Here is a 26,190-nt window from a genome sequence, read left to right on the forward strand (position 1 = left end):
CGCTGGAAGAAGGCCAAGACGGGCAGGAAACACCAGCTCAGCTGAAGGAAGAAGTCAGCCACCCCCGCGCCTGGGAAACACAATGACGGAGCCGTGGGAAGGACCCTGGAATACGTATGGCCGCTGTCTCAGAGACAGGTTAGAGAACGTTCGTCTCCAGAAAGGAACTGTGTCTCTAGCTAAAGAACATGGACCTTAACAACATGAATTGAGGGGCCAGCCCCATGGCCAAGTGGTTGGGTTCCCATGCTCCGCTTTGGTGGCCCAGGTTTTGCTGGTTCAGATCCTGGGCACAGACATGGCACCGCTCATCAGGCCATGCTGAGGCGGCGTCCCACGTGCCACAACTAGAAGGACCCACAACTAAAGATACACAACTATGTACCAGGGGGATTTCGGGAGGAAAAGCAGAAAGAAGAAAAAACATGAATTGAAATAAAATAACACTGTAAATAGACTGAATAGCAAAATGATTGAAGATGAAAAGAAAATTCATGAGATGAAGACTGAACCTAGGAAGTCCTCCAGAACACAGATCACAGAAAAAAGGAAAAGTGTGAAGGAAAAGTCAAGAGACATGGAGGACAGATCCACGGCTCCACCATCTGCCCAGGAGGAGTTCCAGGAGGAAACCAGGAAGGCTGGAGGGAGGCACCACCCACAGACAGACAGACACATGCAAAAACACACACTCAGACCACACAAACACATACACACACACACTGCGGAAAATTTTCCCCAAATTGAAGAGAAAGAAATGTAGGTTTTCAGGTTGGAAGAGGAAATAAAATCTTTTTTTTTCTTTTTTAAAGATTGGCTCCAGAGGATGGGCCCGGTGGCACAGAGGTTAAGTGCGCACGTTCTGCTTCGGCGGCCCAGGGTTCTCGCCAGTTTGGATCCCGGGTGCGGACATGGCACCACTTGGCAAGCCATGCTGTGGTAGGCGTCCCACATATAAAGTAGAGGAAGATGGACACGGATGTTAGCTCAGGGCCAGTCTTCCTCAGCAAAAAGAGGAGGATTGGCAGCAGATGTTAGCTCAGGGCTAATCTTCCTCAAAAAAAAAAAGATTGGCACCTGAACTAACAACTGTTGCTAATCTTCTTTTTTTCTTTCTGCTTTTTCTCCCCAAATCCCCCCAGTACATAGTTGTATATTTTAGTTGTGGGTCCTTCTAGTTGTGATATGTGTGGGACGCTGCCTCAGCGTGGCCTAATGAGCGGTGCCATGTCTGCGCCAAGGATCCAAACTGGCGAAACCCTGGGCCTCCAAAGCAGAGTGCTCAAACTTAATCACTCAGCCACGGGGCCGGCCCCAGAAATAAAATCTTTTTTTTAAAGATTTTATTTTTCCTTTTTCTCCCAAAGTCCCCTGGTACATAGTCGTGTATTTTTAGTTGAGGGTCATTCCACTTGTGGCATGTGGGACGCCACCTCAGCATGGCTTGATGAGCGGTGCCATGTCTGTGCCCAGGATTTGAACCGGTGAAATCCTGGGCCACTGAAGCAGAGCATGTGAGCTTAACCTCTCGGCCATGGGACCGGCTCATAAAATCTTGACCTAATACATGATAGTAAAATTTCAGAACTCTAAGGATAAAGACAAATCTTAAACACTGAGAGGGATATTGTGAGTCGAATGACATCCCCCAAAAAGATCTATTGAAGTCCTAACCTTGGTCCCTGTGAATGTGACCTTATTTGGAAATGGAGTGTCTGCAGACGTGATGGAGTTCAGATGAGGTCACACTGGAGGAGGGCGGGTCCTGAGAACTGGCGTCTTTATAAGGAGAGGGAGAGGTAGCCGCAGACACACAGGAGATGCCGTGGGATGAGATGGGCAGACACTGGAGAGATGCAGCCACGGGCCAGGGACAGCTGGCGGAGCTGGGAGGAGGCACAGAGCAGATCGGTCCCCAGAGCCGCAGACGGCGCGCGGCTCCGCCAACACCTTGATTTTGGACTTCCGGCCTCCAGAACTGTGAGAATAGATGTCTTTTGTCCTAGGCCACCGGGTTGGTGGAACTTGTACGGCGGCCCTAGGAAATGAATACGGGAGTGAAGGAAGGGACCGAGGAAAGGAGGAAGGTTACGAGGAATGAAAGTCAGGTTGATGTGTAAAACCAAAAGATGAAGATGATGGGAGATACTTTATTTCCAGCCTGAGCCCTAAGCTTCCGGGCATGAGAGTGGAGTGAAAGGCATCTTCAAACACAGGATCGGGAGCGGCCCCCAAAAGCCCTCTCTGGAAGACTGACCGGACAGCACCCCCAGAAAGAAAACAAGGAGGCGATGGAACACAAGGGGCAGAGGAGTCAGCACCGCGTACGGTAAGGGCGGCACAAGTGTTGACCGTAAGATACAAACAGTGAGGTAGCCCAGTCCCGGTTAAAGATGGCTCATCAGGGGCTGGCCGGTGGCGCAGGGTCAAGTTCGAACGTTCTGCTTTGGCAGCCCAGGGTCTGCCAGTTTGAATCCCAGGCTCGGACACATGCACGGCTCGTCAAGCCACGCTGTGGCAGCATCCCACATATAAAGTAGAAGAAGATGGGCACGGATGTTGGCTCGGGGCCAGTCTTCCTCAGCAAAAAAAAGAGGAGGATTGGCAGCAGATGTTAGCTTAGGGCTAATCTTCCTCAAAAAAATAAATAAATAAAATAAATAAGTTTTAAAAAAAGATGGCTCATCAGGCCTGTCCCCCTCCTCACGCCCTCCTAAAATGACGCAGAAGGAATTTTAAAACAAAGGGAAAACCCAGAAGAACAAAGAAAACTGAAGCAGAGACACCAGTGGAGGGAGAGCATGGCGTTTTCCATCGTATTTTAACTGAAAGCCAGAGGATGGTAAGTGAGTCAGCGAATGCAGCCGTCAGCCCAGCCGAGTCACACTGGGTAACAAACAGCCCTGGACCCACGGGGGCTTGAGGCAGCCAAGGTCTCTCGTTCCTGCAGGCACCTGTGCCCCCGCCCTCTCTGCAGCTCCGTGCACACTGTCCTCGTTCCTGCTTGTTCCAGGAGCCAGGCGGGAGGAGCAGCCCTCGTGCCCAGAGCTGTCCTGGGGCAGAGGGAAGAGCCAGGAGGTGGAAACCCACACTGGCTCTTCAAGCTTCTGCCCGCCCGTGGCCCTCATCACTCTGTCACGTTTCCTTGGCCGAGACAAGTCACATGGCCCGGCCAGATGTCCAGGGACAGGGAGCCAGCCCGCTCTTCCCCCTAGGGAACTTGAATATTGTGAAAATGACACAAATCACGCTTCGGGAGTCCTAACCCAGTCCCTGCTGCAGGGGGCAGTGATGAGCGGGGGACACAGGCTCCTTGGAGGGGTCTGACCCCTACGCCCCTTCCCCGCCTCCTTCAGCTGGGCAGGTCAGCCCTTCCCAAGCCTCCTGCCCCCAGGACAGAAAGAATTCTTTCTCCAGAGAAACTGGGTCTGAAGGATTCCAGCCGTGGGAATGCCCAGGAGGGCGAGGCCGGGGGAGGGAGAGAAAGGAGGTGCTGCCTCCTGACTGGTGGGTCCTGGCCCCCTTCCTGCACCCTGCCCTACGATGCCACCGGCCAGCCAGGGGTCCCCACCGCCACCCCAACAGGAGAGCTCCGGAACCTTCTCAGGAGAAGCCAAACTGCCCAGGAAAAGGACTTCCTTCTGAGTTCCCCAAGAAAAAGGCAGGCCAGCCACCAGGTCCCACCCAGGCACCCCGCAAGGAGCTGCTAGACCTTCTTGTCCACACGGAGGGACAGCCAAGGAACGCCTCCCCACAAAGGGAAGGATCAAATTGTACAGAAGTGTGTGTGTGGGCAGAGCAAGAAACATGGAAACACCACCCACCCAAAAGGCCCGGAACGCCCCAGTCCTCAGAGAGAGGGAAGACACGGTGTCCATGAAACCGAGAACAGGGTCCTGTGCAATGGCAACAATCAAAGAATAAGAAAGAGGCATCAGAATTCAATAGAAAGGCCAGAAGATAAAATCAAGGAACTCTCCAGAACCAAGAGATGCAGCAGAGAATGGACCGTGGGAACAGGGGAAGCTGGTGGCGTGGGGCCTGGCCATCGGCTCCACCAGCACCCAGGGAGGGACCTGTGAGATGTGGCAGAAGGACAGGGGGCATCCAGGAGAGGACAACACCGGATGCATTTGGAAAAAGGATTGATAAGGATTTGACAGGGCTGAAAAGTATCTGTAAAATCTTAGTGCCTGATACGCAGAAGCAGTAAAAGACGAGGCAGTTATTGACTCAGGCAGGGAAGCGCGGGCACGAGAAGCCTGGTACCCTGATGGGCTTGGCAGCAAACGCTGTTGACATGGCCATGGCCGAGGGAAACCCCGAAGGCTGAGGACCAACGCTGACGATGTGACACATGGAGAGACGGAGGGAAGGGAAGCCGGGTAGGTCCAGATGATTCTCCACCACCTGAACGAGAGGCGAGGGTCACCGTCTTCAGGCGCAACGATGGAGGAGCACTTGTGATGGTTCTGGTCTGTGCTAGGCATTTCTTTAACAGGAAGCGATAAGACTAATCTAGAATGTTCTTTTCCTGATGAAGACACCGGGAGTGGAGGGGGGATGTGGATAAGGGGCTAGGAGTGCTGGGTCACCTTGCTCTGGGGAGAGCCTCCAAAACTAGTTAACCTAGTTACCTGGTTAACCCTCAGTACTCCAGGCAGAGTGGACATTTATGGATGTGAGTTGAAAGGTCAGCACTAGAAAATTAGAACTGTTACAGAGAGGAAAACCCTTAACAATCCAATGGAATGAAGGACCGGGAAATTTAAAAAAGAAAGATAAGGGAGGCCAGGAAGTCGGTGCCGGGCCTGAGGAACTAATTCCTCATCTCCCAAGGCAGAAAATCAGTAGACACAGCCTCCGACTGCAGAACACAGCTGTGACAGCAAAGTCAGGCCGAGGCGCGAGTTGTAATGAACCACAGGTTGGAAATGGCACTTCTGGCGAGGCGGCTCCAGGGACAGCTGCTTTTCATTGAAAACCTTGTAGAACTGCTGGATTCTTTAAATCATGGACATGCATAATTTTGGTTAAAATGCACCAAAAAAAAAAAAAAAGCATCAAAGTGGAGTTTACGGTGCCAGGTGTCAATGCATACAATGAAGTAATTGGAGATGTGAGGAATGAAGGAAGGGTAGGTCTCGGAAGGACCCGACCCAGGTGCGCCTCCCGACTTTAAAGTCCTGGAAAAGCACAGGCCTCCTTAGCAGGAGGGGCTGGACCAACTGCCAACCCGCTTTGGGGAAGAAAAAGAAAAGTAAAATCTTTCTTAGTCACATTCACAAAACTGAATTTTAAAAACCACACCAGAAGGTTGGGAACAAAGCCTGGCCGCTGGCTTAGGACGGCGGGTGGGGAGCCTATCCAAACAGAAGTCCCCGGGGTGAGAGGGAGGGTGCCCACGTGGACCTGGAACAGATCTTCTGAGTTCCCAGCAAGAAAAGAAACAAGGTTTGAAGCCACAGCCTGAGGGAAATACTTGCAATATTTTTAACAGACAAAGGATTCATACCCAGACTATATAACCAAGGTGGATGAGTCAAAGAGAAAAAGAAATAACCCTGGAAAAAATGGGCAAATTCTATGTCTAGAAAAATCACAAAGTTCGAGTGACCAATAGACGCATGAAAAGATGCTCAACCCACTGGTGATCAGAGTCAGACACGTATGTTAAAACAACGCGATATCATCAAGGGTGCGGCCAGAGGCAGTGGGAGGCACGAGGAGGAGGCCAAACGACATGGGGGATGTGGCTGGTCCAGCTGACCCTGGAGGTGAGACCACAGGCTGGAGCCCACCCTTCCAGACCCCTACAGGACATGTGGGAGAGGAGGGCAGGTGCACGGGTGGGGGCTGAAAGCTCGGCACGTGGACCCCACCCCTAGCCACACTGTCCTCCAGTTGTGTGGGCTCCCAGGTTGTTTATCCAGCACTCGTTGCGTTTACACAAAACCCTTTTGGTCTGGGCTCTGATCCCTCATGAGAAGAACGAGCTTCTGGTGATGAATAAACAGGGAGGAGCCACCCAGGGAGCGGTCTAGGCAAGTGGGGCCAACATTGCCCCCAGGCCTTGGCCCCTGAAAGCTCTGAGGTGCAGCCTGTGTCACCCAAACCCCTTCTGAGCATCTCGCATCACTGGAGGATTGCTGTGCCTATGGAGGAACGTGGAAGGGACACCCAGCCAGGCAGCTTTCAGGAGCGGAGCCCCCACCCCAGGGGCCCCTGCGCCCCCAGTGTCTGCCCCACACAGCTCTCCTGAGGGGGCAGCGAGGGTCACCTGCCCCACAGCAGCGCCCATGGGACCCCACTCAGACCTGAATCAGCATAGGGAGTCGGGGTACAGCTCTGACCTGCACGGGCTATGCACGGTCCTTGCCCCCTCTGTCCCTGGAGTGGGGTGGGGGGAGCAGAAGCCCCTGAGGGGAGACCCCCCACCACCACCACCAGGACCCAGCCCCCTGCAGACCTGCACATCACCTTTGAGGTTCCCTCCTGGGGCTTCCTGATCTGGCAGCGGGACAATGATCTCATCTGAGGGCCTGGGCCAAGCCGCGAGAATTTGCAGGCTGATGTCCACTTGGTCACTTTATTAGCTTCTGCTTCTGGCACTCTTTAAATGTCTTCAGGGCTCAAGGACGCTATAAATTTTTGGTCAGGATCCTTTGTCTCCTTCGCTGCTCCAGCTTCCACCAGCCGGCCTGAACCCCCTGCAGAGGGGCTAGTGCCTGGGGAGGCCATTTCCCCTCCTCTGTCTTTTCCGGAGCCTTCTGACCTCCTTCCAGTAGGCCGAGAGCATAAATCCCTTCCTGTCTGAGCAGTGTGAGGGCTGCTGTGAGGTCACTTATGGCCACAGGCGTCCCATTGCTCCTGATCACTAATGGCCGGGTCAACATCCCAGACCTCGAGAGAAAGGGGGCCAGCGGGACTTGGCTTTAGGATGAACCCATTTCCCCAAAAGCACGTGACTCGGAGGACCCACTGACACATCGCAGCAGGCCCCCCTCTTGGCTCGTTCCTCTCGGGTGCTCAGCACAGGCCTCACCCCAGGGTCCAGGGGAAGAGTCCTCCTGCTGCAGACCTGGGAAGGAGGAGGGGAGCCCCGAGACAGGCATCTGCCCAGGGGGAGGGGAGCCCCGAGACAGGCATCTGCCCAGGGGGAGGGGAGCCCCGAATTGGACATTTGCCCAGGGGGAAGGGCATGCTGCACCTGGTGGCACAGACACAAAATAATGTGAAATGAGGTCTCCACCCGCCTGTAATGGTTAGGACTTCCGAGAGGGCTGTGTGAGGGGCAGACTGTGTTATACCTCTGGGGGCTCCACCTGTGTCCTCCTGGCCCACCTCATCCTTGGCTCCCTCTGTGGGGAGCTGCTCTGCAGAGACAGCATGTGGAGTGGGGAACTTTAGCTGGGTTGGGGGAGAGGCAGGGGGCAGGAGGGAGCCTCTCTGAGAAGAGGACAGAGCACAGCTGTAAAGATCCAGGGAAGAAGGAACAGCAAGTGCAAAGGCCCTGAGGCACAAGACTGCTGGGATCTTCCATGATCTGCAAGGAGGCTGTGGCTGGAACCGGGAGAGCAAGGGGGAGGGAGGGGAGAGGAGGCCACAGAGGTTGGGGAGGGGATCCGGTTTCTCTCTGAAAGCTGGTGAAACCAGGTGCTGGGGGCCGAGCGCTGATGTATTTGGTTGTTTTTGAAAGGAGGCTCTGTCCCCATGCACAGGGTGGACTGGAGAGGTCAGGAGAGGCCATTCAGAAGAGAGTGTGGTGGCCTGGACCAGGAGTCTAGCAGCAAAGGAGGCTGAGGTGGCTCTCTTAGGATGTATTTTGAAAGGAGAATGAAGAAGCTTAAAAGGAGAATGAAAGCGCACTGCACTGTGGGTCCTGGACAGCGGGCATCGCGTCCCCAGCGTGCACACAGGAGGAGTTCAGCAACTGCTCCATGGACTGTGCAGGCCCCACCATAGCCAAGAGGCCCCATAACAGCCTGGAAGGGCTGGACCCCATCCAGAAGGCCAGACTCCTGCCAAGAATGTTGCCTGAACCTTCTCCTGCCACCCACAGCAAGCCTTGCAGGCCGAGGCCTCACGTGAGCCCCACATGTCCAGCCCCGTCCAGCCTGGTCCACGCCCATCCACACCGGTCTACACCTGTCCACTACCGGCCATGCCGTCCATGCCCCTGCAGACACTGGCCACTCAGTCCCCTCCTGCGCTGGGCTTAGGAAGATGCCCACAGACTCTGGAGTTGCAGACAGGGCCTCCCAGGGGCCTGGGCATTTGCTCTGGGGGAAAAGACACAGCCCTGCGTGTGCCTGTCCCCCTACATGGCTGCAGGGGCCCAGGCAGGAGCTCCATCCACATCCGAAGGAGGTATTGCCACTCACCTTCCAAATCTGGCATCACTGGGTAACGGCCCCCTCCGCTCCCCACATTGTGACCCACACAACAGCCCCGAGCATGTGTTTATGGAAAGCCAGGATCCTTCTCCCGGTCGCCTCCCACAGAGGCTTGTGAGTCCCCGCCTCGTCCATGCCATTTGGTGGCACCGACAGGCGCTTGCACCCCATCCAGGCCCAGGCATGTGACCGGGCCTGACAAGTTGGCACCCTCCCCTTCTCCAGCCACAGCTGGTTCAGAGCCGGGCACATGTCAGAAGCGACTGGCCCCAGGGCATCCCCAAGAGCTACCTGGAAAGAAGGACTTTCTTCCACTGGAAAGGCTGAGTTTGTGGGGTGTAGAGAGGGAGCAGCGGGCATAATTCTGCAGTCACTCAGGGGTAGCCTGCCCGAGAGTGAAGCCATCAGGAAGGAGCACAGACAGACCCACAGACGGAAAGAGAGACTCCTGGATCCAGCCATGCCTGAAATCAGTGGATCTCCCCTTGGACGTTTTAGTTACAGGAATCAACAAATCTCCCTGTGCTCATTCCAGTTTGGCTAGTGTTGGCCCTCAGAAGGCTCCTCACCAACCAGGAACTGAGCTTCACAATGGGTCATCACCAGCCAGACAGAGGGTCACATGCAAGACAAGAGTACAGAGCAAGAACTCTACAGAGGCAGAAATTCAGGGCCAAGGGTGACTGGAGGAACGTCAACGCACTCTTGGAGAATTAGGGGCTGGGACTCGGTGAGTCAGGCCAGCCTCCTCTGGCCCTCAAGGGACAGGGAGACCTCAGTTGACTCCAGCATGACCTGGGCTTTCTAAGGTCTGGATAAGGGTTTGTGGTCTGGGTACTCCAGATTACTTTAACCTCCCCTCTTGAAAAAACACTTGGGGCATTTCCAGTTCCTCACTGTTATCAATAATCTGTACTGAATATCCTGAGACATGGCGCTGATCTGATCTAAAATGTCCAGGGAGAGGTCCACTGGTTTCAGGCATGGCTGGATCCAGGCACGGCAGCTCCTGAACTGAAGGGTCCCTGCTAAACCTACCTGTCTATCAGTTATACCCAGTGATTTGTCACTCCCACGGCAGGGCCCATGAAGTCTTTCCACAGCCATCCACGCTCCCCAGGAGACAGGAAGCAGAAGAGCACGATCCCATTGTGTATAGGAGGAAGCTGAGGCTGTGAGTGGGGCAGGAAGTTGCCTGAGGCCACATGGTGGGAAGGTAGCAGGAGTGAGTGCCCCAGTCTCCTGTCTGCAGGCGTCGGTTCTTTCCTCTCCACAGGTACATTCCAGGCACTGTGGGGTCAGACTCCACAGTTCATGATCTGGCTACGCCCAGTCCTGCAGCAACTCCTTGGGCAAGTTGCTTTTCTGTTCTGAGCGTCCACATGTCCATCTATAAAATACAGGGAGTCCCAAAGCCGAGTGCCGGGGGTGGACTCTGTCCTGGTGCTCCAGACTCTGGATTAGAGTCCATTAAAAGGCACACTCACGTTCTAGAGCTCTATAGCTTTTTGGAAAAAAAACAGCAAATAATTACTGAGTACCTACTATGCGACAAGCAATTTTTCACATGGGTTAACTAATTCAGTCCTCTCAACAACCACAGGAAGTAGGAGCTGTTATTCTCTCTGTCCTACAGATGGAGAAGCCAAGGCAGACATGGGTTATTTCCCAGCTTCTTGTAACGTTCTTGATAAATTTTCGTATCAATGTTACACTGGCCTCATAAAATGAGTTGGGAAGTGTTCCCTCATTTTCTATTCTCCGGTCAGGTTTGTGTAAGGTTGGTGACATTGCTTCAACTATTTAGAATTCCTCAGTGAAACCATCTGAGCCTAGAATTTCCTTCGTGGGAAGACTTTAAATTATGGATTAAATTTTTTCAATTGGTATAAGATTATCCAGATTTTCTGTTTCTTCTAGTGTCAGTTTTGGTAAATTGCGTTTCATTTAAACTTCAAAGTTACTGTCACAAAGTTGTTCATTGTATCCTCTTATTGTCCTTTCAATGTTTGTAGTATCTGTGATGATGTTCTTTTTTTTTTTTTTAAGATTGGCACTGAGCTAACATCTATTGCCAATATTTTTTCTTTTCTTCTTCTTCTCCCCAAAGCCCCCCAGTACATAGCTGTATATTCCAGTTGTAGGTCCTTCTAGTTCTGCTATGTGGGACGCTGCCTCAGCATGGCTTGATGAGTGGTGCTAGCTCTTCGCCCAGGGTCGGAACCAGTGAAACCCTGGGCTGCTGAAGTGGAGTGCATGAACCTAACCACCTGGCCATGGGGTCTGCCCCAATGTTCTCTTTTTCATTCTTGATTTTGGAATTTGTGTTTTCGTTTTCCTTACTCAATATTTCCAGAGGTTTATCAGTTCTATCAATCTCCTAAAAGAACCAAGTTTTGGCTTCGTTGATTTTCTCTAATTTTTGCTTTGCTTCATTAAATTCTGCTCTTATTTTTCGTATTTTCTTTCACCTTTGGCTTAATTTGTCATTCTTTTTCTAGCTTCTTGAGTTGGAGCTTAGAGCATTCGTTTTCAAGTGTTCTTCTAAAGCTATAAATTGTCCTCAAAGTACTGCTTTACCTGCACCCCATGCTATTTGATATGTCATATTTTCACTTCAAAATATTTTACAGCTTTCCTTGAGATTTACTATTTGACCCATTGACTAGCTAGAAGTGTGATGTTTCCTTTGCAAGCACCTAGAGGCTTTCTAGTAGGTTTCCTGTTATTGAGTTCTAATTTAATTGAGAGAGGTCACACTTATAAGACTTCTATCCTTTGAAATTTGTTGAGACTTTATGGCTCAGGAAATTGTCTGTTTTGATTAACATCCTATGTGCACATGGGAAAAACAAGGGTAAAGTGTTGTATATGAGTGGATTAGGGCAAGGCGGTTAATCCTAGTGTTTGAACTGTATGATGTTGGTTCAAGGATAGAGAAATAGACCAGTAGGATAGAAAAGAGTTCAGAACAAATCCTCACATATACCGTCACTTGATTTATGATGGGGATTCTTCTCCAAATCAGTGGAAAAATGATAGTCTTTTTAATAAATGATGCTGGGTCAGCTGGATATCTATATAGAAAAAAATGACCTCTGACCGTCTACCACATCATTCACGAGAATTAACTTGTGATCCATCATAGACCTAAATGTGAACACTAAAACACAAAAAGAAAACAGACATCCTAACGAAAAAGCACTAACCGTAAGAGAAAAGATTGATAAACTGGACTTCATTGAGAAAAACTTCTGTTCCTTACAAGCAATAGCAAACCAGAGTGGCAGATGATGTCTGCTATATCTTCAACACAATACAAAGCCATGTGTCAGACCAGGGACGCGCAACCAGAATATATAAAGAACCACTACGTATCAATAAGAAATGGATCCAGGCGGTGGTGCCAGAGCTAGGTCCTAAGCATTGGGCCATGCGGGGACAGCTCCGGCCCGGTGGCTCTTCCTGAGCGCACGCTGGGAACTCGCTCGGTCCTCCTTAAGCAGGCGGCGGCGGGGAAGCTCCGGCCGCGGCTCCGCCCCCGGGGGTTGCCTTTTCCTTAGAAGGCGAAGCCCCAGCCTCGCCTCTCGCCGGTGGAGCCTCGCGCTGTGCGCCCCGCGCTCCCCTCGCCCCCGACGCCGCCGCAGGAGCCCCCGAGAGCGCGGGAGGTCCTGCGCGCACCGCGCTCCAGCCGGGCTCAGGCGTGGACGGGGCGGGCGCCGGGGCGGGGCGCGCGTCCTTGCGGGTTTGAATGGAAAGATCGAGATCGGCGGAGACAGCGGCGAACAGATCCTGAAGCCAGCACCCCTCCCCGGCCCCCGCGCCCGCGACATGCGGCAGGAGAGGTGAGCTGGGCGGGCGCGGCGTCGCATCCCCGGGCGGCCGCGCCATGGGAATGGCGAGGCCGGGGCCAAACACCGAGGACGGCGCGGCGCAGAGGTGGGTGGCCCCGGGGTGCGGGGCCGGGGTCCTGGCTGTCGCTGGTTCACAGCAGGTTGGGCCGTGCCCCCCGCCCGCGCCGCCAGCGCCGGCGCACTCGTCTTCTAGCGCGAGCAAATCGCCATTTCCCCGCGGTCCTTCTATCCCTGGCAGCCGCGGGGATCTTTGTGACTGAATTCAGAATCTAAAAGAATGTGACACCGTGTTTTTAAAGATTTGGGGCACAAAAGCGAAGGGCTACCCGCAGCTGGTCGCAGCCCTTCCCCAGAGCCGCGCCCAGCCCGGCCTCCGCGTGCGCCCCGGCCCGGCGCGCCCCTTCCCGCGCCCCGCCGCCCGCCCTCCTCGCGGGCCCGGCCTCCCCCTCCGCCAGCCAGGCCTGCGCGGCGGGGCGGGCCCGGCTGAGCGCTGTCTGCCCGCAGGTGCGGCGCCCCCCGCCCGCGTCCCCGCCATGGAGGTGCTGCGGCGCTCCTCGGTCTTCGCCGCCGAGATCATGGACGCCTTTGACCGCTCGCCCACCGACAAGGAGCTGGTGGCCCAGGCCAAGGCGCTCGGCAGGGAGTTCGTGCACGCGCGGCTGCTGCGCGCTGGCCTCGCCTGGAGCGCGCCCGAGCGTGCCGCCCCTGCCCCCGGCGGCCGCCTGGCAGAGGTGTGCGCGGTGCTGCTGCGCCTGGGTGAGTGGGGCCCTGGCGGGCGGGGTCCCCAGGCTGCCCCTCCTGAGCTGGTCGGCGGCGCAGGGCCCTGTGTGCCTCCGGGTACAGCCGTCTCCGCACTGGCCAGCCTGCCAGGTGACCCGATCAACACCCTCCCCTGCTGGGCCTCAGTTTCCCTCGGCAGAGAGGAGGCTGGCCTGGGCAGGCACGCCCACGCCCCCGTTCCTCCGTGCCCCTCCCTTTCCCCCCTCAGGCTGCCTGCGCGCAGACCTCCCAGGAGTTGCCTGGTCGGCCCGGATTTCAGACGTTCTGGCTGGAAAGAATAGAGCGCTCTGGGAAGAATGTTTTGGTGGCTAAACTTCCAGAGTGACCCTTGTACTCAGCTGGGCACAAAAATCCTTTGTCGGACCACGTGTCCTCATGCTTGTTTTGGAAAATAGGTCTTTGCAGTTACTGCCTGAAATCCTGCCATCGACTGCTCTTTCCTATTGATTTGGAGGCCTCTTCGGCTCCCTGGGGAAGTTTGTGCTTCAGGAGAGCCAAACCACCCTGGGGCTGGGGAGCCAAAATCCCACCTGGAGGGCTGGTGCTGTGTAGACACCTGGGGGTGCTGTTTCTGGGGTCACCCACAGCCCAGTACTGTCTCCAGTCTGGACCCCAGAGAGGGAGGCACCAGCCCAGCTGACTCAGTTCGTCCATCACACCACAGGGACTGAGGTTACTCATCCTCAAACCATTATCGGGTGCCAGGAGTGGGTGCATGGGGAGGGGGTAGCAGCGGAGATGAAGCCCTGACGGGGTGGGGGGCGAGCTCTCCAGGCAGAGTGTGGGGAGAAGCTGGCCCAGGATCTGGGGCCGGGGAGGGAGGTCTGGGCCCGGAGGGAGATGGTTTGGACCCCGGAGTGTTCTTGTTTGTCCTGAAAGAGGGCATGCTGGGGCCCTCAGCGTGAGCCCTTACGATGGGGGAGCGCCCCCTGAAATGGGACGCCCTGCCGTTTTTCAGGCTGGCACCAGTGTCTGCTCATTCCTGTTTTGTGTGGACCCTGGGAGCAGGGCTGTGTGGACCTGGCCTACCCAGGAGTGTGTGGTGGGGAGGAGACACAGGTTTCCCCGGGGCCAGCGCAGAGGGCTGCCAGGAGGGGCAGTATCCTGCCTGCGTCCTGGGGGCGGGAGAAGTTTCTAGGTGTGGAAAACCAGTGGGGTTTGGGCCATCAGCCAGGGGTCTGGAGCGCCTGGACTCCTGTGAGGTCAGCTGCCCACCACCGTCTCTTCCAGCTGGGCTGTGCCGACGACACTGGGGGGAGCGTTCTAGAGGGTCCTGGAGAAGATGGTTCCTTGGTCTCCCAAGAGCCCCACAGACCCCCAGATGGCCCCAGGAGGAAGTCCTGCCTCTGTGCTGGCCTGCTCTATCCCCTGTCCCCCCAGCCTCCGTCTCCTTGTCTGTGAGCAGTCTTGGGGCTGCCTCTCCCTGTGCCCGGAGTCCCTATTGTTTAAACTTGTCTGAAAAGCCCTGCTTTGGGCTCTGCTACTCTGTCCGGGCCAGCTTCTGTCCCCCTAGTCCTCAGCGTCCTGCTGTGGGAGCCCCAGATGCATCAGGCCTGGGCTCAGGGAGCAGGGCTGAGCCGAGTGCCTGCACTGGCCGTCTCTGGAGCAGAACCTTCAGGGCCTCTCTGCAGTGTCTGGCTCGCCATGTCCAGTCCCTGGGGCTCAGCCCCTGCCAGATGGCTAAGGCGACCCCGGAGGGAGATGGTTTGGACCCCAGAGCGTTGTTTGTCCTGAAAGAGAGTATGGCCCTCAGTGTGAGCCCCTACAGGGCCGGACGCTGTCTCTCTGCCCCCAGCACACCCCCAACCTCTCCTTGCACAGACACCCAGCTCCTGGGGCAGTGGCAAACAGGAAGAAGCTCGGGTCACGTCCCCATGGCCAGTCTCTCGGGGCCAGGCCCCAGCAGCCCCCGAGCTGTGTGTGTGGGAACAACCAGGCCAGCCCCGGGAATTTCCATGCATTGACTCCCCCGTCGTCGAGCCACCTCGTCTCAGTTCTGCTCTGGTTCCAGATCTTCATTAATTAGATGGAGAGCAGCTGGCCCCAGAGATGATGAGGGCGTCCTTATCGGCCGGGACCGTGCAGTCGGCAGCATTTCCCTGTTGGCTTTGGCTGGAGATGTGGCTGGGCTGGGGGACACCCGGTCCCAGGGCTGTGTGGAATTCCCGGCACACGGCTGCCAGGGGTGCCCCAGCGAGCACACGCTGCAGGCAGGGCCGTGGAGAGGGCATTTCCTCTGCTGAGGGTGGCTGCCCCATCCAGACACACCCGCTGGCACCAGGGGCCCAGGTTTGCACCTGGGCGGTGCTGGTGCCCCCAGGCAGTGGCTCAGCTTCTTGGTTCAGCGAGCCATGCGGGGGCCTGAGCAAGGGCGTCCCTCTGAGGCAGCCCACCTATGTGGGGTGGCCTGCAAAGTCCCTGCCCATGTTGGGCTCTGGCTGCCTGCCCGGTCTGCCTGCCGCCCGGGCAGCTCACTGTGGGCCGTGAGTCACCGAGCAGGCACGGCCCACGCTCCTCCTCGGGATTCCCGCCCCACCGGCCCAGCCGGCTTGGCCCCGGGGTTGGGGGGGCTGGCTTGCCAGAAGGGGTGGGGTGCAGAGGCAGGTCTGGGGGTGCCCACTGCCCCTCCGTCATCTCCTTGTCCCCAGGCCGTGGGGGGTGGGATCCAAGAGGTTGAGTGGGGGTCAGAGATCAGTCGAGGTCAGTGCCAGCCCTGAGCCAGCTGTGGCCACAGGGCTGAGGAGTGGGCTGGCCCAGGCCCATGTGACAGGCAGGCAGGTGGGGACCATCTCTGACCCACCATGTGACCATGCAGGAGATGAGCTGGAGCTGATCCGGCCCAGTGTCTACCGCAACGTGGCTCGCCAGCTGAACATCTCACTGCAGTCTGAGACCGTGGTGACTGACGCCTTCCTGGCTGTGTCTGCCCAGATCTTCTCTGCAGGTAGGCCTGTGCGTCCCCCGCAGGACGCCCACCATGCCAGCGTGGCCCGGGGTCTGTGAATCAGCACTGGGTGGGCCTGTGGGGGAGTCGTCCCCGCCGATCTGGGAGCCGCCTGATGCTCACCCGTGCCTTCCCACTGCGCAACGGACCAGCCTGGAATTGCGAGTTCTGGGGACAATGGGCCCACTGGACACCTGGCACGGCGCCTCTCATGTGCTTCTGCTTGGGCATGACCTGAAGTCCTGGCTGGGCTGCGTGTCCCAGGCTGCCAGTTGGTCCTGGCTGTTGGCTGGAGTGGGGCCAGGCTGTCCCACACATGCCCAGTGCATGGCCTGTGGGGCTTGGACTTCACACAGCGTGGCCCCAGGTCTCAAGGGGGAGTGTCCCAAGCAGCCTGGGTGGGTGCCTCCAGGCCTTTCTGAAGTAGCCTCAGAAGTTACCGTGTCGCTCTGCTGAATTCTTTTGGTCAAAGGCGAGTCATGGGGCAGCCTCGTGTCAAGGGGAGGGATGCATAAGGGCAGAGTAGCTCGCTGGGGCGTCTTTGGAGAATAGCGACACACTTGTCTCACCTGGCTCGCCCAGACTCGCTTGTGAATCTCCCGGTGCCTCCATCTGTGCTCTAGGAGCAGGTGGCCTCTGCTCCTGCTGCCTCCCCACTGTGCCCTCACCCTGGTTCAGTTCCTGCTGCCTCCTGTCTGCACACCTGCCCCCAGGTTCATGGGAGGGCCCAGGACTCATCTCCCCAACCCCCTCATGTCCCCATGTCCCCTCCTTGGAACCTCCTGGGCTCCCTGCTGTCCACAGACCTCGTCTCCCCGCCTGTGACCTCATGTCCTGTCCTGGTGCCCCAATCTCTGCGAGTTCCCCTCATCCCTGTGTCCTGGTGCGTCGCTGGCGCCAGGAGCTGCCGTGCAGGTGTCGCAAGCCCCAGCCCCAGTGCAGCACCTCCTCCACCGGCAGGTCCTTCGGACGCTTCCCCAGCAACGTCTGGGCGCTGCACTAGGCCACGGACTCTGTGATGAACGGCTGGCCCTCCGGGAGGGGAAGCTGGGGTCCCAGAGCCAGCGGTTCCCGAGGCTGCGTCCCAGCTGCAGTGGGGGTGGGCGTGGCCGTTACATCTGAGTGTGGGGAGAGCCACCTCCCCCGGGGCTGCCGCAGGGGCCCCAGGCAGCAGGGAGGCCTCACATCCTTCGTCTCTGAGGCTGGTCTGAGTCTGTCGCTGACCAGCTGTGTGACCTCTGCAGGCTCCTCACCTCTCAGGCCGAGGTTTCCTCATCCGTGGGATAGGGGGGACAGCAGCAGAGCAGGGCTTTCGGGCAGAGGGTGCCAGGGGAGCCACAGTCCCTCTGCCTGAAGACGCAGCCCTCCCCCACCCAGCAGAAGGAGGCCGGGTAGAGGGGCCGCCCATCCGCTCAGAGGGGATCCCACCCCCAGCCCCGCTGACCCCACCTCTCTGGGGTGGCCACATTGACCTCCAGCGTCCTCTCCCACCCCTGGTGGGCAGGCCGGACGTCCAGGGGCAGAGCGGAGCCTGATGCGGTGGGCCTTCCTTGGTTGTGGCCCGTGCGGTGGAGACGCAGGACCGCCAGCTGCAGAATCCGCCTCCTCCAGGGCTGACACGGGGTCAGCGCTGACCTCCTGGGCAGAAGTCTCCATGCTGGGACGTGGCGAGGGGGCAGGCTCCTCCAGAATGTTCTAACGGGCCTGACCTGGGTCCTGGGGAGGGTCTGGGGGGTGTGGCGGGCATCCCTTGTGGGTGTCCCTGGCAGGTGCCTGGTGGAGGAGGCCGGGGGTGGTGCCCGGGAGGGAATCAGGTCCTGGCGGGTGTCCCGGCCTGACGACCACCCTTGGCCCTCCCTGGGCTCCTGCATCCCTGGCCTGACGCCGGCGTGTGGGTGGCCACCCGCCTGTGTCTGTCTCCGGCAGCTGGTTTACGAGCCGAGGCTTGGCTTTAAAAGGAAGGTTCATCTGGGAGAACTCGGCTCTGGCCTGCTGGTGGCTGGGACTAGGGGGAGGCGGGGGCCGGGCCTCGGGGTGGTGGTGGGTGTGTGGGCAGGCGACACAGGATGGGGGCCAGGACAGAGCACCCCACCCCTGCCTGCTCAGCCTTGCTTGGTGTGGCGACAGGCCTGAGAGGCGCCCAGAAAGGCTGTAGGTTCTGGGAGGATGAGCTGGGCCTGGGGGAGATGGGGGAGGGGAAGGGCGGGGAGGGCAGGGGAGGAAGGTGGTAGAGGCAGCTGAAGGCTGGACACAGGGCACAGCGGCTCGGTTCACTTGTAGAGAGCTCAGTTTAAATCTTGTGACTTACGTTTAAAACTGGAGCAGAACACACCCCTCCGTGTTCAAGCACCCCTACCCCGCCCAGCGCCGGCAGGCTTGTCCCACACCAGCCCCTGTCCCTTTCCTGTGGCAGCCTCCATACCCGCATTTGCCCCTGTGGTGCTCTGGGGCGGCCATCCGCTCCCAGGCTGTGTGACCTGTAAGTGGTTTCTCAACCTCTCTGAACCTCAGAGCCAACTGATAAGGGAGCAGGAGCAGGGCTCTGTGGAGGGTGGGGTTGCAGGTCTGCCCCCTTCTGCTGCTAACTGGCTCTCAGATCGTCCCCCTCAACCAGCTTGTGGCTGCCCCCCTCCCCTGCTTGCCGCTTGAGGTCTCCCCTACACCCCTGGTCCATCCCAGCCCTCAGGGTCCTTGAACTCTTTTGCCACAGGGTGAGTCCCTGCCGTCAGGTGCTTGCTGGCCCTTGCCCCCTCTGCCCGTGGCCCCTCCCATGCTGCCGGGCCTCGCACAGGCTGGACCCTCCACCCCTCTTCCTTGTAGCAGGCCCCCGTGGGGTGCAGGCCCTGCCTGGCCTCGCCTCCTCCGGCTCTGGCCGGGTTGGGGCTATGGCTGGTGATGTGGGCAGCCTGAGACTGCAGGGCTGGGCTCTATGGTGGCCTCCCCAGGTGGCCGAGCCCCCTCGAAAGCAGAGGCAGCTGCTGCTCCTGGCTGTGTTTGCACCTGGGGCTTCTTGGTTCCCGTCAGTGGGAAAACTAATTTTTTCCTTCCTGACTAAAAGTTGGCAAGAGTTTTTATTTTTTTCTTCTATTACAAGAACAAAGTATTTTACCACAGAAAACCACAGAAGATAAAGAACTCATAGAAATCACTACTAAGAAGACAACCCGCTTTAAAAATGGACAAAGGATCTGAATAGACATCTCCCCCAGGAAGGTGTACAGACGGCCAGTCAGCCCGTGAGAAGACGCTGTCATCCGTCATCAGGGAAACGGACATCCAGACCACAGGAGATGCCACCTCGTCCCTTATTGGATGCGAGAATCAGAAGGTCGGATAGCCACGAGTGTTGGCAAGGTTATGAAGGATCGGCAGCCTCGGAAACTGCTGGTGGGAACAGAAAATGGAGCAGCTGCCTTGGAAAGCTATCGGTTCTCTAATGGGTTAGCTCCAGTGGAGTTAACCACGTGGCCCAGCTGTTCCTCTCCTGGGTATCCCCCCATGAGAAAGGACGACACGCGTCCACATGAGGACCTGCACGCAGATGTCCAGAGCAGCATTGTTCCTCGCAGCCACCAAGACGCACATAACCCAGATGTTTATCTCCTGACAAATGGGTGAGCAAACCGGTCCATCCACATGACGGAACATTATTTAGCCACAAAAAGGAGTGAAATGCCGACGTGTGCTACAGCGTGGATGCACCTTGAAGACGTTGTGCAGAGTGAAAGGAGTCAGACACAGAGTGGAACAGAATAGGCAAATCCAGAGACAGAAAGTAGATTAGTGGTTGCCAGGTGCTGGGGGAGAGGGGCTGACTGCTCACGGATGGGGTTTCTTTCTGCAGGGAGGAAAATGCTCCGGAATTTGATAGTAGTGATGGTTGCACGACTTTGTGACTATACCAAAAATGCTGAATATCACACTTTAGTGGAATGAGTTTATGAGAATGAGATTATATCTCCGTAATAAATAAGGAAAACACAGAAGAGCTCAAAGAAAACAGGACGTACCAAGGACCACTGACTGGAGACCACGCCTGCTGGCCCCTTCCAGACTCCTGCCTTTCTCTGCAGACGTTAAACTGTGGCCATCACGTGGAACTCACTGTCCTCTCACGGCACCACGGAACATAGTGTTCATCCCTAGGCAGGCCGGCCAGACGTCACGCTCCTCGTCCCCACCGTCCCACGTTAACCCTTCACCTGCCCTCTGGCAGTGTTGGGGACCTGCTGGGTGCCGGGCCTGGGGGCGCCGAGGCCACAGCTGTGAGCAGAATAGAGCCTGCTGCCAGGGCTGGTGCCCCGTGAGCAGCAGTACTTGGGGAACGGGGCCTGAGGGCTCTGGCATGCCCTGATGGTCCAGGTGACCCTTGGAGGCGGAGACCCTGAACAGCAGCACTAAGGCTGGAACAGCATGCACGAGGCCAGGGTGTTGGGAATGGGTCTGAGAGCGGCCGGGGGCCAGCTCCAGTGGGATTTCAGACTTGGATTTATTTTGAAAGCGATGGGAAGTTAACAGTAACAGGAGGGTTTAAGCAGGGGAGAGACATGGTCTGATTTATGGCGTTGTTTGTTTTTTTCAAGATTGGCACCTGAGCTAACAACTGTTGCCAATCTATTTTTTTTTCTTTCTGCTTTTTCTCCCCAAATCCCCCCAGTACATAGTTTTTAGTTGTGGGTCCTTCTAGTTGTGGCACATGGGATGCTGCCTCAACGTGGCCTGATGAGTGGTGCCATGTCCGCACCCAGGATCTGAACCAGCAAAACCCTGGGCCACCACAGCAGAGCACACGAACTTAACCACTTGGCCACGGGGCCAGCCCCGCCCACTTTTTTTTTTTTTTTTTGAGGAAGATTAGCCCTGAGCTAAGGTCAGCTGCCAATCCTCTTCTTTTTGCTGAGGAAGACTGGCCCTGAGCTCACATCTCCCTCTACTTTTTTTTTATATGTGTCAAGCAGTGCCATGTCCACACCGGGATCCAAACCGACAAACCCTAGGCTGCCGAAGCGGAACGTTCGAGCTTAACTGCTGCCCCCCTAGGCCGGCCCCTGATTTATGGGTTTTTAAATTTTCTTTTTATTGACGTGAAATTCACATAACGTACAATTAACCATTTTTTAAAGTGTGCAGTTCAGTGGCGTTCCATGCATTCACAGTGTTGTGCCACCCCCAGCTGTCTAAGCTGCTCATCACCGCCATCAACCGCCATCATCACCGCCGGAACACCCTGGGCCATTAAGCTGTTACTCCCCATCCCCCACGCCAGCCCCTGCAACCAGCGATCTGCTTTCTGTCTCCCCGGATTTGCCTCTTCTGGGCATTTCGCAGAAATGGACTCTCACACTCTGGCGTTCTGAGTCTCGCTTCTTTCCCTGAGCATCATGTTGTCAAGGTTCATGTGTGTTGTAGCGTGCGTCCGTGCTTCCTTCCTTTTCGTGACTGAGTATCATTCCAGTGTCTGTGTGGCCCACGTTTTGTTTTTCCATTCACAGTAGATGGAGATTCTGTCGTTTTCACCTTTTGCGATTGTGCTTAGGGCTTGCTGTGGACGTTCGTGAGCGAGTACCTACTGCAGCTAACTTAATGTTAGTTTTTTTCTGTTGGTTTGTTTGAGGAAGATTCGCCGTGAGCTGACATCTGTGCCAATCTTCCTCTATTTTGTATTTGGGTCTCCACCACAGCGGGGCTGCTGAGTGACATAGGTCCATGTCTGGGGACCAAACCCAGGCTGCCAAAGCGGAGCACACTAAACTTAACCACTGTGCCGCTGGGCCGGCCCCCTGACTTATGCTTTTACGGCGGATTGTTCTGGCTGCCGTGTGAAGGTGGACTGAAGAGCATGCTCAGTCCTTGCATACCCCTTCCCTCGGCTTGACTGCTGACGGGGCCCCTCGCTGCTGGCTTGAATGCTCTGTGATCCTTCCCACATATTGCCAGGTGCTTTCCAGCTGTCATTTCCTATCAGTTACGGGGCTGCAGAGCGACCTGGATCCTCACATTGCCATTTAAGTTTTTAATCTGATGGCTTACAAGCCGCGTCTTGCTCTAATTTACCTTTCTTTGATTATTAGTGAGGGCTAGCTAGCATGTTTCGCGTGTCTGATGTGTGACTTGTATTTTTCTTTTTGTGAATTAGCTGATCATGTTTTGTGCTCATTTCTTTTGAAAGGTTTCTCTTAGTGATTTATAAAATCTCTTTATCGAGTAAGGAAACTTGTGTTGTATACCTTGCAAACGTTCTTCCCTGGGTTGTCACCTGTCTGGATTTTCCTCCCACCTGGGCTTCATCTCAGTTCTGCCTCTCAGGGGCTTAGCGGTCTGGGGAAGGTTGTTTGTCCCGTGGGCACCAGCTTCTTTATATGGAAAATGTCCAGCTGCCCTTGCAGGGCTGTTTAGAACAGACAAGCTGGGGGCAGGTGCACCTCCAGGCTGCTTGCTGTTTTTCGCGTCTAGCTCTGAGTCAGTTTCCTGCTTGCTGAACTGCTTTGCTGTCCCGTCACCTCCTCCAGCAGTTGGTGGGCTGGGCAGGGTAGTGCTGGAGTCTGGCATAGATGCACAGGTGTGCAGGTATGTAATGGAGGCTTGAGAAATCTCCACTAAGTACTACCCATGGTGGCGGGGGGCAGGACTGACCTGCAGCAGACGACGGCTGAGGCCTGCACCAGGCGGTCAGCTGGCCGGGCACCCTGTCCAGATGGGGGGCTGTGGGGAGGGCCTGCCCCTTGGGCGCTGACCCCAGTCATCAGCGGATTGGCAGGGGGAGCACCTTAGAGCTCAGCCCCTTCACACGACCCTGAGGGCTGGGCTTGAGCTGGGGTTCTGGCGGCCGTCTGACCAGCGTCCGTGTCTCTCCCTGCAGGCATCACGTGGGGCAAGGTGGTGTCCCTGTACTTGGTGGCTGCGGGGCTGGCCGTGGACTGCGTGCGGCAGGCCCAGCCCGCCATGGTCCATGCTCTCGTTGACTGCCTCGGGGAGTTTGTGCGCAAGACCCTGGCGACCTGGCTGCGGAGGCGTGGCGGATGGGTGAGGGGACCCTGGGGGTGCAGGGGTCCCAGGAAGGGGGGGGTGCAGTGCTAGGGGCTGAAGAAGGAGAAAGCGAGGACACCGGGAGAGGGGCGAGGAGGAGGACCGCTCCTGCTGCCTGGCTCCAGTGCTGACCTCTCCCCAGCTACGCACGAGTCCTGGCAGCCCCGGAGCCCCCGCATGGCAGATGGTGGCCCGTGGACATGGGCCCCTTGGCCTGGGAGAGGCAGAACGCAGGCCTCTTGGAGGGAAAATCCCAACACTGCTCAGAGCACCCTTGCCCTGCCCACTCCTGGCCAGGTTCTGCATGAGGCAGGGGCCGGTGTCAGAGTCCTACCCCGCTACTGTCTCCATGCCCTCAGCCGCCTGCCCAGCCCTGGCCAGGCCTCGGGGGCTGCTGGGCCCTGGACGCGGGGGGCCGGCCCCACCCATAGGAGGTCTCAGTTCTCTTCTCTGTAAAATGGGTGGTGATCCAGGGTGTGTGAAGTGCCCTGGCCGTGGGTGACAGAGGTTAGCCTTCTGCGGAGGTTGGAGCCAAGAGCAAGCTCGAGCAGTCGGCTGGCCCTGCGGTCTCCTCTGAAGGCAGCACTGGGCGGAGGGGAGGGTGTTGCTTCCAGAATGGCTCACGCGGCTGTGGGCATCCCTCAGCACAAAGACCCAGGGGCCTCCGTCCCCTCCTGCCTTCCTCTCCCTGGAGCCCGGCTGGGGCGGGCGCTGGGGCAGCCAGGACACTGAGTGACACCATGGCCAAAGGTCAGGTTGTAGGGAATGGATTTCATCTCTTAGCAGGAATAGAAAGAAATAAGGAAATAAGGAGTGGCCATTTACTGGGCTTCTGGAAAGCTCAGTTCCTGCTCCTATTCCGAGGGAGAATCTGAAGCTGGATTTGTCCCTCCTGGTCCCCAGGCTCCATGGTGCCCCACAGAAGGACCCTGGGGTATTTGTAGCCCCTGTGGGCGGTAGGCAGGTGGCTGAGCTGGGGACGTGGGTGGGATCCTGGTGTTGGGGGCACAGCAGGCTTCTGTCTGCTGGTCTGGCCCAGCTGCCTCCTCTCCCCACTGTGAGCTCCTCCCTTCCCCTCTCCCCGTCTGAATCATCATGGTGCGGGCTGGTCCCATGCTGGAGCCTTGAGTCCAGACCGGACCACAAACCTTCCCTAAATGGCCTCGTGCCTTCGCTTCAGCGACTCGGCTGACATCCAGTGTGGGGCGCAGGGGCCTGGCCTTCTCCCAGCTCTGCTCTCTAACTGCCCTTCTTCCCTCTCAGACTGACGTCCTCAAGTGTGTGGTCAGCACGGACCCCGGCTACCGCTCCCATTGGCTCGTGGCTGCGTTCTGCAGTGTCGGCCGCTTCCTGAAGGCTGCCTTCTTCATGCTGTTGCCAGAGAGATGAGCTGCCCGCTCGGGCAGAGGCCGCAGCCCGGCCTTCTGACCCGGGAGGCCCTCGGCCCCCAAAAGCATCGCCCTCCTCCCCACCCGAGCCGGGAAGACCCTCGGAGCCCCGCCTCGAAGCTGGAGGCCCTGCCCTGAGGCCCCTCTGCAGCCCCAGGCCTTCTGGAAGAGGGAGCAGGGGGGCTTCCCTGGGCCTGGGGCTGGGCTTTGGGGCCCCCCTGTGGCCCTTCCCCACTGCGCCCCTTCTTCTGGAACCTCTTCTCATCCCCTTTCTTTCTGGAGCCAGAAAGTCAGGGTCATCTCCCAGGCCCCAAAGGAAGGGAATTGGGACCCCAAGCTCTCATGATGCTGGGTCCCATCCGTGAAGGGGACCATGGCAGGACACGAGCTGGCCTCGGTCCTCGTGGGCAGCGGGCCCTGCACATTCGGTCTGAAGGTCAAGGCTGAGGAGCCGTGGGGTCTCCTGACGACCCCGCAAACAGAGCATGAGGCTCACATGTTGGTTGCTTAATCCACTTCTGGAGGGAGAGTGTGTCCCCGACCCATGGCAGGGTCCTCATGTGGCAGGGCCCGGGGTGTGGGCTCCAGCTGGCACACCTGCCTGTGAATGAACAAGGGGGATGGTGTGTGCATTCGAGTCCAATAAAGTTTCATGGCAACGGAGGGTGACCCATCTGCTTTCCTTGTGTCATCCTCCTGGGACCGCCCAGGGACGCAACAGGAGGCGGGCGAATCCAGGGTGATAGAAGGGAAAGGGCAGGATGATCCCATCACCTTCCTTGTTGAGGCTGTCTTCTGTTACCATGGGAGCTCACGCACACACACACCACAGGTGTGCACACACACCATTACACGTGTGCATGCACTCTGCCACGTGTGCACACACTTCACTCACGTGCACACTCATTCACACACGTGCACATGCACATAACTTGTGTGTGCACATGCATTCACGCTCACGCATGCACGCATCATCACTTGTGTGTGCACACACACCAAGAACAAGTGGCAGGTTGCTTGGCGGCCCTGCTCTCTGGCCCAGTCTGCCCCGGCTGTTCTCATCCCTTTGTCTTTGCTGACAAGAGTCTCGAGTGTCCCTTCCTGAGGGCTTCCACCTCAGCCCAGAGGCCCAGCTCCTGTCTGTCCACTGCAGGGCGGCGTCCCAGGGAGGCCCCACACCCCACTTTCTGATGCAGGGACATTCTGTCCCCAGGCCTGTCTCACTCCAGCTCTGGCCATAGGCATACAGTGCTAGAGGGCTGCCACGTGGCCTCAGCCTCAGTTTCCCTTTCTGTACCACTCAGGGTTGAGGCAGACCACTGCTGAGGTCTTGCAGCCCGGCCTTCTCCAGCCTCCGAGGAAGCAAGAGGCCTGAAGGACGAGGCTTTCGTGCACAATGTGCAGGCTTTCGTCGCCTCGCCCCATCACCCCGCAGGACTGCTCTCCCCCCCTCCTCCCTGGAGAGCTGCTGCCCCTGAAGGTCCCCAGCGTCCTTGTAGCCCTGCCGGCCCCTGGCACGCCCGCTCCCGCTCCCACAGTGTGACAGTGTGCAGACCGCCAGCCGGGTGCCTGGTGAGGGCAGGTGGAGAGAGGAGGGGGAGAGGAAGGGAAGGCCATGGAGACAGACGCCCCGCGAGGCCTCGCCTGCCTCGCCTCCCGGCATTCGCTCCTCTGATCAAATCCTTCGGTGTAGTTCCAGCATGCAAAAGTCATGTTACAAACACTAAGAGAATCGAGAAAAGTGGCAGGATTTAGAGTAACAGATCAGTAGCTACATGCATCCAGTTGGAAGACAGTGGAAG

At 57.3% G+C, this 26,190-nt stretch overlaps 1 protein-coding gene across 2 annotated transcripts; it reads left to right on the forward strand.

Annotated features, from left to right (window-relative positions):
- The first annotated feature begins 11,885 nt into the window (after positions 1-11,885).
- On the forward strand, positions 11,886-25,051 carry BOK (BCL2 family apoptosis regulator BOK). Of its 2 annotated transcripts, none has more exons than XM_008527212.2 (5): positions 11,886-12,241; positions 12,755-13,006; positions 15,846-15,974; positions 22,834-22,997; positions 24,264-25,051. In XM_008527212.2, the coding sequence occupies exons 2-5, from the start codon at positions 12,784-12,786 to the stop codon at positions 24,387-24,389; spliced, it is 642 nt and encodes a 213-aa protein (XP_008525434.1). In that variant the 5' UTR covers positions 11,886-12,241; positions 12,755-12,783; the 3' UTR covers positions 24,390-25,051. The 2 variants fall into 2 exon arrangements, with proteins under 2 accessions (XP_008525434.1, XP_070476407.1); XM_070620306.1 differs by having other exon boundaries at positions 11,966-12,335.
- The last annotated feature ends 1,139 nt before the right edge of the window (positions 25,052-26,190 follow it).

Source organism: Equus przewalskii, chromosome 5 (assembly GCF_037783145.1).
Source record: "Equus przewalskii isolate Varuska chromosome 5, EquPr2, whole genome shotgun sequence".
In the NCBI taxonomy this organism is placed as follows: Eukaryota; Metazoa; Chordata; class Mammalia; order Perissodactyla; family Equidae; genus Equus; species Equus przewalskii.